The 16,976-nt window shown below is 37.3% G+C and overlaps 1 protein-coding gene across 2 annotated transcripts in view; it reads right to left on the bottom strand.

The window, feature by feature from the left end:
* Nucleotides 1–13,811: 13,811 nt before the first annotated feature.
* Nucleotides 13,812–16,976, bottom strand: part of ANAPC10 (anaphase promoting complex subunit 10) — a 37,923-nt gene continuing 34,758 nt past the window's right edge. Inside the window, exon 5 of one of the 2 annotated variants that reach the window (XM_084286448.1) lies at nt 13,812–14,173. In XM_084286448.1, the coding sequence (XP_084142574.1) occupies nt 13,943–14,173 (231 nt within the window). In that variant the 3' untranslated portion in view covers nt 13,812–13,942. The remainder of the gene's footprint in view (nt 14,174–16,976) is intronic. The other variant, XR_014618390.1, reaches the window with a different exon arrangement.

Here is a 16,976-nt window from a genome sequence, read left to right as displayed (position 1 = left end):
TGACTATCTCAGCTCGCTTGGCAACGTTTGGTGAGAAAAAGACACTTCAGAAAGGAAGAGTCCTCCAAGGGACTAAGTTGCGCCTGGAGCTGTTTAAGACTTGAATACAGCAAATGCCTTGGAGATGGATTCGCTTTTCTCCTGAAACCGAAGGATGTTTTACACAATGCTAACAGAACGTCAGTCAGTAAATCTACACCATTATCTACGCTGCTGTTTCCAGTACTGTTAGCTTCAGGATTGGTACGCATCTGATCCAACCCAGGGTCTGAGACAGTGGTATAGATGTGCTCTTAAAGATCTAACTCTGGGCTACAGGAAGGAGCACATCTTAAGATCTACCCTGCCCTGGGGTTTGACTGGAGAAGGAAGTGATGGTGAAATTCCCTCTCCTTTCACCCATGTCATGATAAGAACACTCACCAGGATCATGCAAGGCCAGAATTCACTAACCCAGAGTGATTTGAAATCATATCTGTCTCTGCACACGATGCCTCACTGCCTCACTGACCAAGGAGCTTGCACGGCAAGTCAGAGAGGATGCAAGAACGAGGAAAGAAAAGGAAGGAAAATAGTTTATTGAATCTGCATGTTGAACTGGGCCACTGGAATGAAACACGGGTTTGGCCAGCACAAGGAAAAGAACAAAGTTTTTCCTATTCCTAGAGACATACCCAAACGACTAGGCTAGAATGTTTTCCTCTGCTCTTTTTCATAAACACACACCTGTGACTCATAACAATTGCTAACTAAAATCACATGTGGGTGATCCAGAGATATCCAGAGGGAAACACTTGAGCCTCTGAGAAAATGAAACAGTGAAAATATAGGTCCCATTGATCTTAGATACAGCCAGATAGGTGAGTGGAATTTTTGGAGATCAAAAAAGTGTATTACGAAACAGGGGTTGCCCTTAGCATTCAAGCCTTTAAATTGTCTTTGTGATCTAGGCCACAGCCTTTCCACAGATATGACAATAGCTGACAATAATTCAAGGTCCTGGGGCTTTACAAGGCTCAGGTGAGCCCAGTGAAAAAACATCACAGATTTTCTGGGACATGTATCTCTTAGAATTTTGCTCACCTAAACTACATTTGAAAAGATGGGGAAATTGAATCACTTTTTATTCCTACTTTATAGAGCTTTACTGTCAAGTTTTACATTATCGCAGAAGACAGCTTTAACTAAAGCATCTGGAGGGCCATTAGAAACATTGCAAGACAGAGCATTTTTCTGGAATTCTTAAGTTCACCTCCCAGGCATGGTAAGTACACAGATACAAGAATCTCTGATCCATTGATCGAAATTGACTTTCTGTTACTAGAAAACCTGCTTTTCCTACATTCAGAAGCCAGAAGAGCATTGCCTCCTCTCTTCAGGAAAGACTGTTACAAGCTACACTGCTAATAGCCTTGCTTTCAGAGTATCTTACTAACCATGTTAGTATTAGTTTTCATATTAATCTTCTATTAGTTATGTTTGTACTGCAGAAATTATTTTTCTCTTGGTTTCTTGTTACATACAACTTTCTACACCTGATAGGTAGCTTCATATTCAAAGTTATATGCATTGAACTAATGGGACAGTAGATGACCCACTCTTCTTCCATCATTAAAGCTGATCAGGCATTTCATGACAGGTAAGGTGTCGATATGAAGTAGTCTACCAGCACCATTCCCTTGTTTTACTCAAAGTTTATCACATACCTTCTTCACCTTTTATCAGGATCAGGGAAATAGGAGGTATGAGAGAAGGCAGTCTTTGTAGGTCTTCTGCTGTGTAGCAAATATTTTTCCCATGGAAATTACTGCTAAGTGTTCTTGGTATTTTAAGTCTCCTCACTACAATGGAAAATACAGTCTTTGGTGCAGATTGTTTTTTCCAAGTTTTGACAAAACTGTCAATAAACGTCAAAGCTAAGCACCTATAATTTTTTGCACATTTTACATTCTCTGAATATTTTGACTTCAGAAAATTTGTCCATTCAATCACCTGTACTCCTTATTTCCTTCATTATTTCTCCTCAGTTGCTGTCTGTAACACATGGAGGATACATCTTAAATGATGGCTAGAAATTAGGCTTCTGGTATGTCAATGGTATTTAAATAAGGATCAATGAGATTGGCCTCAGTCTTACAAGTTAAATGCCAGATGCACTTCCCACAGTCCATTAAGACAGTTCTAACAAACATTGTGAACATTATTTCAAGTTAATTTTAGTGTTATGCTAAACATGAATGAGTAACAAAAACCAAAGCACTGTTATTTAGATCAGTATACCAAGACTAAGCGACTTTAAGCTTAAACTTCAGCATTCAATACCACAATGCCTTCTGCAGGTCCTGCAGAGTTCCTCGGAAGAATTAGACACAAAATAATCACAGGAATCCTGAAGCTATAATTTGCAATTACAAGCAAAGTTCTACAGAAAAAGAAAGGTCCTGTTACATTTCTCCTCCCTCTAATAACAAAGAGAGATGTAAAATGTGTGTTTAGAGAAGATTAGAAAACAAACATTTCCTGAGTTTCTATAGTGTATGTTTCTATAAACGTACTTGAACCAACTATTTTACTTTCTATTACTGAAATGAACCACTGTAGAAGTTTCAGTTCATCATCAAACAATTTTTGTTACACGCATCTTCTGTCTTCTTGAGTATCAGACAGCATCCCTGAGTATCCCTTTACTATTATTTAAACAAAAATATTTGAGAACAATACAGCACAATGGTATCAGTTCTCATCCACTGATAAAGTTATTAAAAGTGCTTATATAACAAGTTTTAAAAAACTAGATTTGGTCCTAACCCTTTGGGCGCAAGTGTCCTCAGACACACTATCATTGATAAAAACCTTGACTTTGAAAGCTATTTCTTCATCACTTGCAAAGTGTAGCCTAACAGTGCCTTTACTGTAGTCTTGCATGAAAGTCATCACTTTTCTGTACTTTTCCTATGACAAATTTATTTTTCCTATATGCTTTTACTGGCTAGTGCAGTTGGCATGGCTTGACTGACAATGAGCCAGAAGATGTGAGTGTAGGGAAAACTCACAGCTCTCTCAGCTGCTGGCACAGCGGAGGGTAAGAGCATAGCAGAAGTGATGCATTCAAGCACAGTCCTGTGAGTTAGTATTACCTGCCTGCCAGCTTGTGAGCACTACTGGCAGTGCACGTAAACACAGATTATTCACACTCTTGTAAACTAAGAGAAAGTGTTGGAAACTAACTGCACAGAAAAATGTAACAAAATGTTGTAGGGATTCAGCTGCAGGAGCAAGTGAGCGCCGTTATTTGACTCCAGGCTTTTAAGAGGTGAATTAGATAAATTTATAAGCTAAAAGAAATCATGAATCATGCTTTAAAAAACAAACAAACAAAAAACTTTTTTAAAGCATGTCCAGAACACATCAAACATTTAAACATTTTACTGTATATGGTCACCAGAACATAATTTTAGCCCTATTAGGGCACTTCATATCACATATTCTTATCATTTGGGAGACCATCTTTGAATCATGATGCTCTAGTTGAGTCTTACAGAGAGTATTCTAGTAAATTCATCTATCTACTCTGAAGAAGATATAATGTCAAAGAAAACACTAAAGTTGGTGGTACTGAATATCAATTTATGACAACTTATCCTAAAACCTCCAGGATCCCAGTTCACAACTTGCTGGGCATTAGTGATTTGAAGGTATTCCCATCTACTTTTGGGGGTTTTAAGAATGTATTCAAAGAAATTCTGTTAATTTTCATTTGTGCATATAATGCACAAATCAAAAGATATTTTTCTTATTAAACTGATTCCTCTAAACAAATTCTAGTTATGCTCGCCTTCAGAAAAGTAACTTAGAAAAACCTCAGGAGTGCTGAAAATATTATTCTCTCACTCTGTTAAAAAAAAAAAAAAAAAAAAAAAAAAAGCCAGAAAAAACATTGTCAGATGAGACAAAAACTAGGTTGAGACTGAATAAGAGAACACACCCATAGTTTCAAAGATTCAAGAAAACCCAGCAGAAATGAGAACCTCACAGGGCCACATCATAGGAAACAGCATAAACACACAAGCAAGATAAAATAGTCAAAAAGGTAAAGTCTCTTTCTTTGTACTTCAGTGGAGTTCAATAAGCTATAAATCCAGGAGAATGAGGAAAAAAAAAAAAAAAGCATACTGTAACCAGAAGAATTTATCTCAGTAAATACTGACATGTACATGGACAGAAGAATACATACATTAAGATCAAAAGTGCTCTCTTTCTGGAATCAACAGTCACAGATACCAAGATGAATATGGCACCATCTGACTAGCCTAGGTCTAGTTGTAAGCAGCATTGGCCAAAAAAAATGTATTTAATAAAATATATTTAAGCTCCAGTAATGTATGTGGTTGAAAAGGAATGGTAGGGAGGAATATAAAGGGATCTTCTACAAATATAGTGAAGTAGATACCAAAGCTAGAAGTAGAAAAGCTTTAGAAACTATACTAGTTGCAATATTTTTGAGAAGTGGGAAATGACAAGTAAGTTCTGTGGCAAGAAGTTTATTTTAATGGAACAGCAGTAAAAGAAATGACACAGTGGAAGCATTTTGTGTGGTCCTGTTCATATTTTCACTGGAAGGACAGAGTGCTGATTCCACCATAAGCCTTTATTAACAGCCAAATCCGACAAAATGTGATTTTAAGCTAAAATATATACATATATAAATTGTTTATTATTTAAATTTCAAAACAAGCATAGCATTCAGACTAAGAACTAAGCTCTTGCCAATTTTATAGAACATAACACTGGTAAGGTTATATATCAGTCTAAACATTTTCTCAGCATACTGTGACGAGAAAACAGGTTTCTTTTCCCCACTTTTTTCAAACTTTGAGTACGTTTGCTTTTTGGGGTTACAGAAATGCAATGCTTTGTTCTCAGATCACAGTGTTTCTGCTCTCAGTTGATTTCATGCTTTAAGGAAACTTTGCCAACAGCCAAGAACTTAAGCCACTGAAGAATGCACGAATGGTGGTATCTAGTTCATGTAGTCCAACAACCTGTTAGGAGGCCCTGGGAAGCATTAACTGGGTTCTTGGACATTTTCATTAAGTTTCTAGCACTTTAGAGGGTGCTCTGAACAGCATATCTTTGATTTTCTTTCTTTGATACTTTGAACCTTAGACCCCTTCCACATTTGTTATTCTTTGCAATCACTTGATTTTTCCAAACTTGTTTCCTTTAGCTTGTCCTCCTCTTCCAAGCAGAAGTTCCTGCATGGGGAGCTCAACATCAACCTCTTCCAAAAGAGGAACTAGTATAGCTCAGTGCCAGCAAACAAATGCCTAGGCAGGAGTGTAAAAGGACCAGCAGGTAAGGGTATTTCCCTAGTCCTACAGAAATCTCCAATAATTTATGACATGTGGCTTTTGTATTCTTCAATAGATCTTTTTCCCATGAATTTTTGCAGCCATGTTTAAAATTCACGTGACATTAAACATCTACAGCCTTCTACAGTCAGGAGCTACACAGCTTAAATTCAGCTTTGAGAACCATCTTCATTTGTTTTGAACCTGTCATCTGCTGATGCAACTTGATGCCCTCTCATTCTTGTACTGGAAAAGACATTAGGGGTGGTGATGGGGAAATCAGTCCCCACTCACTCTATGGTTTAAGATATTGCTTGTTTTATCTTTTCCATACCAGTCTTAGTCTACTTGGTCATTCATGACAATTGTTCCATAGCTGTACTTCATCTCTTAGCAAGTTGAGAAATGATTAGGACTGTGCGTACTGCTGGAGATGAGTATAGACACTCCTTTGCTTATGTATATTAGTTGTTATATTTAAGTGTATAACTTGTTTGCCTAATATACCTAATGACTGATGTTTTTTGCTCCTAATGCAAATTCAATTTAATTATTATTAGCAACAAAGCTGTTTAGAACTTATTCTTCAAATTCTTCTATGCCTTATTCTCTTATTATCTAATATCTTTTTATTACTCTCTAACCCTTATCTGCCAGATTTGTCTCTATTCTCTCATTTGAGACAAACTTCAGCCTCTGGAAAAGCATCTTCTTCTAAGAACTTCCCTTCATGTGTTTGTTTCATCTCATTCTCTTCCTTCTCCCTTCATGCACCTCTTTTTTTCAGGTGTTACATATTTGCTCTGGAGGTTTAAATACTGCATCGTTAAATGATCTCCATAACATCCATAGGGATTACTCTAATAGCAATTTTAACTCACTTCAGAAAAAGTATTTTAGACTTATTGTCTAGTTAATTTACTTTTCTGAAGCTAAATAGAATATCAATTTGTTTGCTTTTCTTTATCCTGTAAAGGGACTGTTCAATGGTAAATGCTTTGAAACTTGTCTGAGTATCCCAACAGAGGAAAAAGTCCTGATGGAATGTCCAACACCCAAATTATTTTTCTTTTCTTGACCACCCTTTCTGTTGCCCATGCTGCTGTGACGTTGATGTCCATAATAAAATGATGGACACAGTGTTGAGTGCATCAGTTTTGTTTGTTTGTTTTATGTATTTATACTGTATGTATTCATTCATTTTCCTGGTATTAACCAACCCATCCTCTAGAGGGACTAGGAATGAAATAAGATCTACAGCCACCTTCTTTTTGGAATCTAGCGTGGAGTATAAAATGGCACCATGGGGAAAGCAAAACATGAATGGATTCAAAACCATCTTCACATTTCCGAACTCTGAATGGAAGTGCTGACAGACCCCTGCATCACTGAGAGCTGCTGCCAAATGGCAACAAGTCAGGTTATGCAGAACCAGCCACTGCAAATCCTAAGAGTCCAACAGTTAAACTGACACTGCCCCCTTTTTAGCATCAGACTGCTTTTTAATGGGTGCTTGAAACAAGAAATTATGCTTTATGAAGAGATTGTCTTAAGGTGGTACTCATCTCAAACCACCCACCCAGAGAGTCGTACAAGCTAACATGAAATGGATGGAGAAAAGTCTTAACCACCTTCAAAAGGGCAAGGTGGCGGTAGCATCATCTTTGCTTTCACATTGGTTCTGTGATTCTATTTCTTCACTCAGAGGGTGGTGAGACACTGCAACAGGTTGCCCAGAGACACTGTAAATGCCCATCCCTGGAGGTGTTCAAGACCAGGTTAGACAAGGCCCTGAGCAACATGGTCTAGTGGGTGGCATCCCTGCCCATGGCAGGGAGGTTGGAACTACATGATCTTTGAGGTCCCTTCCAACACAAGCCATTCTGTGACTCAGGACTAATGGAGCACAAAAAGACTCCATAAGATCAAATTCATCTTTGTCAAGGAATTCCTTGCCTTCAGTAGAACTTCTGGATTTAGGAGGCACAGAATTTAGAAACAATTTGCAGGACTAATTTGTAGGACTAATATGTAGGACTCCTAATTTGTAGGACTGAGTTTTGTATGTGAAGGCCAGATAGATAAAAGTACCTGGAGTTTTGTTACATTGAGAGAATAAAAATGGTTGGAATATCTACCTAGCAAATAGAACCTTGAATAGAAGATTGAATAGAAGACAACACTGGCTTTTTAATGGTTTTGAATAGATTGGAGAGGTCACAGACATAGCCAGATACCAGGAATCAAGAGCCATCCATCAGCCCAAAAAGGTCTGCAGTAATGAAGTTGGGTTGAAACCAAATTATTGTTTTTCCCCTAGCTTTTCAAAACATACCAGGAGAAAGAAGAAAAGTTTAATCATGACAGATATTGAATAACAAGAGTGCAAGTAAGTCTGGCTATATAAGTAGTTAAGGAGAACTGGGGAGGAGTGTAATTTGTTTCTTTTCTTGCCATACAGACTGCACGTTAGGGAAGCAGATTTGCAGCATGGTGCTACAGAAGGTAGGTTAAAACTGTCTGAGACCACTAGCTCTGTAAGAGTGCTTCTCTAACAGAAATCCATGGTGTAAGCTATAAACAGTCATAAAGAACTGAGACAGTTCCAATACAAATGGCCCTGGCAGACTACACCTATATAGAAAGCTACTTCAACCACTGGTGAAGTAAATTACTTCAAAAAACTTCTTGGTAAAAACCCCAAACAAAAATAGCTCTTTTACAGCACTGAAGCTTAACAGACTTATTTTACATAAAACCGTATTGAAGTTTTGGTGGGATTTTTTGATCTTCTCCAGAGGAAACATAGACAAGAATTACATCCATGAAGCTGGCTACTAAGAAGAATGAATTTTAAACCAAGTGGGAAGGTCTACACAAAGCAACAAAGAATATGCCAAGATGACAGTAGTTGGTGAAAGCTGAAACATTACCCGGGGTTAATCCCCCTTACAAATCTCTTCTCAGTTTTGAGAAACTTAGCCAAATTGCAACTCTTTTAGCTGAAATTTCCCATACCAGCTGTCTGCCTCAGGCTGAATTTATTTTGGAAAACTTCAGCCAAAACTATTCAGCCATTTCAGAGAAATACTCTCACCACCTTTTATTTGGAAACTTTTAGCACTCAAATGCTTTACAGTAGGGTTTCTGAAATTAGATGGGAAAGAGAATAGAGGATATACCTATGTAGCCATTTATGAACATCTGTCCAATTTTGGCCAAGACTAAAATGTGCACACCCCACAGAACAGTCCTGAACAGTTCCTGGTGTGAAACTATAGGGCAAAGTCAGTTTCAACATAGCAGCTGCTTTCAGGTATTGTACCCTTGCGCTGGGCTAACCAAAATCAGAAAAAGCCCTCCCCTGTGTTTTCAATACCCTCATTATCTTGCTACTTTGGTGCGAGGGGGAGAAAGCTGACAGGCAGATCACGTATTATTGGGAAGAAGCACATGCTATTGTGACTTTGACAGGAAAGGAAGAAATTTCTTTAAGACTTTCCTAGGAGGGGAAATAGGCAGATTATGGGATTTGGGGTGGGACACTGAGGAAACAGGTACTGAGTGAGAAAAAAATGTGACTGATAAAGAAAACGCTGCAACACTGAACCTGGGAAAGAGACAGCAATAAATGAGAGCTCCACAGAAAGAGAACAGGAGTGAAAGGATAGATAAAGGGCAAAGTGGAAAAACAAATGCGACTGGGAGATGAGATTGGGTCTATTATGAAGACTGGGAAGGAAAAAAGTGTCATAACTGGGTAACGAAGAGTTTGGAGACAATGACTTTGAAGCAAGAAATCTAGGGCTTGCACCAGAAACCAAAGAAGCAGACTAAGTGAGTGCAAGCTTTTGCTCGCTATGTAGATTAAATTATGTTGGTTTCATGTATGAAGAAGTGTTTCACTTGCAGTTTCAGAATTAGCACAGTGATATTCTTACTGGCTGTTCTGTGAAAGGTGAGAGTTTTTCCAAGCACTAGCATGCTGCCTAGAGATGTAGCTCTCTGCCTTAGATGAAGAGATCACTTGCCTTCCCAACAATGGGTAGCTCTCCATGGTCCTTCACACTTTACAGCTGCACCATTTCATGCATACAAGTTCATGCAGCTTTACTAATCAGCACTGGCAATCTGGGCATCTGGTTCAATTTCTAGCATATAAATAGATTACAATCTTAAATCATGTTTCAATTACTTCTGTTAAACTATTATAACAAATGAAGAAAAACAAGTCCCAGATTAAGATTTTCTTCAGTGTTTGATCTCTCATACTTCATGTCAAACAAATCAAGCCTTTAATTCTCAGAAAACTACTTGCATGCCAACTGTTCAATAAACACCTAAACTGGTAGTTTGAATTTGAGGTTATAAATAACTAGAGCTCCAAGCTTCCCACAGCCTAACATCATGCCTATCTCTGAGAACTTGGGCAGCTACAGAATTAGGCAGCAAATGAAGTTTTAAAGTTGTCACCCATATCTCAGTAATTGGGAATCTGGGCCAGGGCCGGAATCATCTGAAGCCTCAAGGTACCAAGTATCTCTAGGGGATAAGAAAAATAAATAAATAGAAGTCAAATATTTTACATTTGCACAAAAGAAAGCAGAGAAAATACCATGTTCACAGATCTAAGCCAGACTCAGATCATGCTAATATCGATCTCATGTCAAGCATTCCATATTCCATGCAAGGCAGCTTGTGTGCATCCTTTGCTAAACAGTATGCTACGCTTTCTTTTGTAAAGTAAAAAGACGACCTAAGGTAGCACGTGAATACACAGCATCAGCTGTGTTCCTATAGACAGTGTTGGCAACAGTATTTTCCTTACAGATCAAACTAGAAGAGCAGAAGACATAAGACTACTTTAAAGGTAACTTTAATTCATTATTAATCAAAAGAAAATTCATAGATTTCTAAGTCTTTACAAATAACTCTATAGTTTTCTCCGTTTTTTACATTAGCTACCAGAAAGTCATCAAATTATTGTAAGCTACAGCCACAACTGGTCATCGTGGTATATAGGTGGCCTCCTGGCTCTCACTCCTCTCCATGAGGACACTACTCCAAGCATATAGGTCTAAAGAGTTCTATAGTTCTTGAGAAAAAAAAATGACTGAACTCCCTTGGTTCAGTTTCTGGACAGTTGTTGGTTAAAAAAAACTTCCTTCAGTTAGTAGTCAACTTGCTAAAAACAATGTCAAGATTGTATGTTACTTGGTATTTGTCAGACTTTTCTGAGCATACATTTTGTGAAATTTTTGAAGTTATATGAAAGCTCGCTTTTTTTTTTCCCCCCATGCATCAAAATTATTTAAAGATCACCTGTCCTTGTAACCAGTATATCTTTCTTCTTTCAGGCTTGGAAATTTTCACACAAAACAAGCCAGAATACTCACATAGCCACCCTAAAGTTTAGGCACAGTCTTAGCAAGCTGCATCTGTGAAAATCTGATTCTCCCTCCCCCCAAACTGAAGCAGCACCCCTTGTTGCTCATTAGAAAAATGTATTAAAACGTATTAAAGCTAACAACAAGTAGCCAGAGTTTTGCATCCCTTAAAATTAACATTTGTTCAACCACCTTCTAGGGCAAATAGGTCATTTATTGGCTTTATGCCTTTTAGAGATACAGCTCGGTATTCATTTCCACAGAGAAGTTGACAAGTTGAATATACAGAAGACTACAGATTCCCAGCATTTGTCTCTTTCCAAACAGCAGCTAAAGTACGCACGCGAGCAAAAATAAAGTAAAACTGCACTAAAAAGCAGTTATGAATGTAAGATATTGTTAAAGGATGCCAAGGAAATTTCTTTTTGAGACTGTGCAGGAAGTGAATATGAGAGACAAGTATATTGAACTAAAATGTTATTCCCGTTTTCACTAAAAAGACACACATTCATGAGAAATCAAAGTCAAAATAGTTATAGTATTCCACCAGTACTATTTAGACATGAGCCTAAGAATGTTTATTTTTTGCAAGTTTTCACTACAAAGATAACACATTTAGGCTTTTCTATAGGTTTGCAATTTTGGATCTCTAGCACACATTAACAGTTAACTAATTTACAGCACTTGTTGACACCTTCCAAAGAAGCTCTTGGCTAGGTAATATACAAGCTTCAACTAAATTAACATTTCAAGAACTTTCTGTTCTCAAAGTCAGTCCTTGGAAAAATTGGTATTCCCAACAACTGTAGTCTAGTTACATAAAATTGCTCATTTAAGTGATAAGATCCCAAAGAATTATGCCTAAAAAAAGAAATCAAACCAAAAAAAGAGTAGAAGCTATGCACAATATATGTGTAATAACTTCCTGTAATGTTTTGGCAGACCAGTTTGTTTATCCGTTTCAAATTCGATGTGCTTTATTAATGCACAAGCATTAACTTACTTCAGACACAATCCTCTAGGATCTCACCGCTTAAATCAGCAGCCTTATGTGACTAAGCACCAGAAATGTTAGAAAAAAAGAGTACTTGCACGAATGTTAAATACCAATGCAGGCTACAGTTGTTACGAAAAAACATAGAAAAGACTTCAGATGGATTTAGAATAGCCACTGTACTTGTTTCCAGTAATACTGAATATCAAAGAAGATGACATGAACTGTAGTAACGAGTTTGCATTTTTACACTGCCTTTCAGGCATGGTCATATATTATTTTTCCTGTCAGCAGTAGTTGAAGATGTTACCAGTCGTACTCTCCCTTTTAATCTTCTCCTACCCTCATCATCGTGACTCACTGTTCTCTCCCACAGTCTTACCACAGACCATTTTGTTTCTACCCAATACTAAAAATATATTTTAAAGGGCCAAGGACCTAATAGTTTCACAGATGCAGTTTAGAGAGCAGCCAGAGAATCATCTGAAAAGGCACAACTATGGGAATGATAACTTCTGGCAATAAAGCAGAAGCAAAATACTGGAACATGCAAGCACAGTCTGAACCTGTTGTCAACAGAAGTATCAGGTGTAACTACAGCCTTAACCTTTAAAAAGCTTTGCGCACCTTAATGTCTACTAAAAGATCATATAAGCTTTAAATAAAGTTTAATTTCTAAGTACAGCTCTCCCCCCTACAGCAACTTTCAACAGCATCCAGTTTAATGTAAGCGTCACTTTTTTTTTTTTTTTTACAGCTACTTAAACAGCCTCTATGATTTCAGAGTCGCACGGTAAGTAGTCAAGATAGGTTTGAGCTTATTCAACTTGACTGTCAGAAGTGGCAACTTTTGTGTTTTGGAGACAAATATTTGGCACCTCTTCTGCGTGGATATAGCAGCCCTGAAAAGCAGCAAGACCAGAAATAGCTCTTTAAAGGTCCATTCCTACTGAGGCAGGACAGAAATAAGCAGAACAAGACTGGGCTGACAGCACTGTTCCTAGTTCCTAGTCTAGTTCCTACTTGCTTATGTTCTTCAGAGTGCACTATGAGTAACTTGACCTAGACTTCATCAGCCTAAAGATAACGGGCGTGCCTTTAAAATATGTACCCTTAACTTGTACACATTTGATTGGTTATGCAACCCTTGAACTCCAACCTCAGCTATTCATGGGGATGGCTCACGCAGAATGTATTCACGTTCATTTCAACGACTGCTCTCTTGTGAACAGAAAAGAAAATAAATGACTATATTATTGAGGTACACAATAAATAACGTACAGAAAGAGAAGAGGATGCTTCCGAGAGTTTCTTTAAATCAAAGTATTTCAAGTGTTCCTGAACAGGGTTATACTGTGATAAAAACGTGAAGTAGGGAACACATTGATGTAACAACACAAAACTAGCAAAGGTAAATGCAACCTTACCTTCTTAAAGGAGGGAAAATAGAAAGAAAGGAAAAAAAAAAACCACACACAGAAAACTGCATACCTAACAACCTTCTTTCTTCTCAATTTATCGACAAAGTAACTGGATACATCCAAAGGGGGGGGGGGGTTGTTGTAATTTGGTTTGGTGTTTTTGTTTGCAAGCCTAGATTCAAATAAGAAGTGCTACAACTCAAGTATAATCTCTGCTTCAAATAAGTAACAAAGAATGTGCAACAATTTCTTAAAGTACATAATAAAATCCACCGAACTGCCTGAGACTTGAAAGGCACTGGTTTAGCTTCTGCTGAACAGGAATTCTGCTGTTGCTCCGTTCTTTACACAGAAAGGCAAAACATCAGTAAGATACTCTTTAAATGACTCAGAATACATTTAACAGAAAACTCCTGATAAAAACAGCAGCGCTGTAAAACAAACTACTTCCATGCAGGATCATCAGAAATCTGAGGAAAAAAAAAACTATTAAATCAATCAATTACTGATTACAAGTCACAAACACACTTTTTAATACGCCCAGTTCCTCCTCCCCATCCCAGGTGGTTCAAAAGAACCCAGAGGCTCAGAGAAAAAGCAATGAAGAGTTACACACTACAAAATACAGTAACACAATATTTTCTTTATTTCAGGACTGTACAAAGTATAAATGTAAAGATATAATACACCAAGATAAACCTTTAAAAAAAAAGCATTTGAGTATTTAAACAACAATACTGCAATACTGCCATCAAAAAAAATGCCTTTATTATCTCCCATTAGGAAATTTTACCTTATGGAGCGATACATCATGAAATCAATTGTTGTACATCTAGGGAATTTACCAATAGAGCTCTCTTCCACTGGGGTATACACTTTGATTTGTCTCATGTGAGTGTCTCTTCCATTTTGGTGATTAGCTAGAACAGCAATCTGAATCATAAATGTGCGAATAGGCTTCTTATGGGTATCTGTTAAAGGAACATGAATCCAGCCGCTTGGTTCCACTAATTCAAGTTGCTGTCGAAAACAAGACAAAAAGCAAAGTATTCAGGAACAGTTAATATACTTAATGTAAATGATCACATGGTATTTAATGATATTAAACCTAATACAGAAGAGTCTTGCCGGTCAGATTTTAGTTACTTTTTAAAATCAGTTTGAAGTAATAGAGTTGAAAACTCACAGCTAATTTACTGCTGGTGTAATTGAATACAAATGAATTTGACTACAGTTGCGTCTGCTTTTACCTCTCAGAATCTGCCCTTCATTTTGCACCTTAGGCTTAAAATAAAAAATGAATATAAAAATAGACTTGAATATAAATCAAGTCAAAACAGTACTATTTGTATCTTGTTACGAAAGGACACTTCTCAAAAATGATAGAAAATGTGCATCTTTAAATTGTTTGAACCCTTATCTACACACCCTGAACTAAAGTATGCTAGAATGACTTCGATAAGAAATTAAATCCACATGAGCAGGTTTTCAGAATTCCTTCAGTTATTAGAGGAACTGAAAAGGAATAAGGGGAAGGTGACAGAGGAAAAAATACAGGATAACTCATGGACTTCACATCACTGTAGTTATATGTGTGTCAAGACAAATGCCTAACCAATTAATAACTGCTGCACAGCCATTTAATCACATTTTGAGGCCCATTTTGACTTGGCTTTCACACAACAAGCCAAGTGTAAAATGATTTTTTTTTTTTTTTTTTTTTTTTTACTTCCGATCCTACAGAAACCAATGTCAATGCAAACAAAGAAATGCATTTTTTTTTTTTTTAAACTCTAAACCACATTACTGACACATCAGCATACTGAAATCCAGCTAGATGTTATGCAGAAGTGTGGTGACAGCTTTTGTTTAAAGCTAGTTGCCCAACTTCAAAGCACAGCTCAAAACACATATAGAAGAGCACACAAGTCAGAAGCAGTCTTCGGGAGGCTGGGGTGGGGGTGGGGGTGGGGAGAAAAACAGTTCTCCATAAGCAAATGAATTTCACAAAGCTAAGCAAATAGACTGCTTTTCTTAGCAGATGAGTTCTTCTGCAGAAGAGGTATGCTTTGAGCAGCTCAATATTCCCATTTTTCTTCTGAACACGCTGCAAGACAAACATCCCATCAAATGCTTAAAAAGCCTTGATTTTAAAAAGACCCACACGAGATCGACTGATCCAGAGGTGTTACCAAGCACTCTAAGGGAATGACCCTAGAAATAAGGGAAGTCAAAAGTACACTTGATGACTGCTTTAAGGTTAAAGAGACAGGAAAAAAAACAACTCACACACCTCTACTTTAAGAAGAGATTCCACTGCTGCAGGCACTCCAACAAATCACTTTCAAATTATCAGATTTTTTTTTTTCCCCATAGGAAGCTTCAGGTAGCAGTTAGCTTTAAAAGGAATAAAATGACCTACTGTTGAAGCAGCTTTATATAGGGAAAATTCATCGTTGTGAGGTAGTAGTGAACTGTTTAGCACAAGCATGCTTTGTATCCCCACAGTAAACAAAGGATGAGGATCCCAGTAATATGCTAAGCAGCTAACGGTAAATTAAAGTGCCTCTGATTTGGAATAGAATTGAGATTATAGCTAACTGAATTTGCATTTAAATATTATTTTCAAAGTTTACAAATTTTGACTGACGATTCAAAGTGAAAATTTAAGTTCCAGAGCTAAAATTTTATTTTATTTTTTAATGCTTGGATGAAATTGATTAGTTAATGCACTTTCTTTAGATTGATGCTATTGGTTTCAGGCAGATCTAAAACAACCCAGGTTTGTTTATTTTATTGGCAAAGAAATCACAAAAAGTGAAATGACTCCAGCTCCAGAATCAAAAGAGGGATTGGCAAAATTGGACTACGTTTTCAAAAGGATGTTAGATGCTTATGACTTTCACGCACAAAATCACAACCTAAGAGAACTAAGAACTAAGGTCATAAAGATGAGCACTTCAACATTGAGAGTTGCAAATGCAACTCTAGTCAGTTTTCCCCATTTCATAGGACATCATTTTAAATTAAATATTTATCAATACTTCGTTTCATCCCTTATCAATGGAAGCTAATCACATGCTTTTTATCTGTAGCATGTTGTTTTTCAATCCTGTTATTTATGCAATGAATTTCTTCCCTAGCCTTTCAAGGGTGGTTGGACTAGTAGCCTCTACATCTGTAAAGCAGTCAACTGAGACATTAACTTACTTAGATTATAATATCCCCTAGTTTCAGATGTCAGATTTGGCACACTTTGGAGCTGATTTTTCCTGACCTTAGTAACATACAGTACTTTACATGAAGTTTAGCTCCCACAGAGTCCACTTGCAGCTGTAAGTGTTCACATTTCTGCAAGTTAATAACATTCTCAAATCAGCCACTGGAACACATGATATATGAGTAGCCACCTAGGAACACGGTTATTTGAGTGTACTATGTAAAAGAGACCATGACTAAGCACAGAATGGACACAATTCTGTGAGCAGTACTCCACAGAAGTCTTTGTGGCTGAGAATTATTTTATTCCATAACTCTCCTCTGCTTCACTTACTCCACATGGTCCAACTTGTGTAACAGTTGAATACACAAGCCTTTATTGCCAAAATCCTGGACTCACCCTCAAAATAGACCCCACTCTAATCCAGTAATTGTCTCTTGGAAGAGGGATATATGAGACTCTTGAATGAGATTGTAGGGCATGCTACAATAGAGCAAGAGGTCTGGAGTTAGATGTAGACATTTGGAAAAAAAAAAAGTGAGCTTTTGATTTCATAATCTAACATTCCCGTACTATAACTTTTTTGTTGTTTCTCATTTACTT

This window comes from Netta rufina (genome assembly GCF_964035555.1).
Source record: "Netta rufina genome assembly, chromosome: 4".
Classification (NCBI taxonomy): Eukaryota; Metazoa; Chordata; class Aves; order Anseriformes; family Anatidae; genus Netta; species Netta rufina.
The sequence above is the reverse complement of the archived record's forward strand: the minus strand, read 5'-3'. Positions and strand labels throughout refer to the sequence as shown.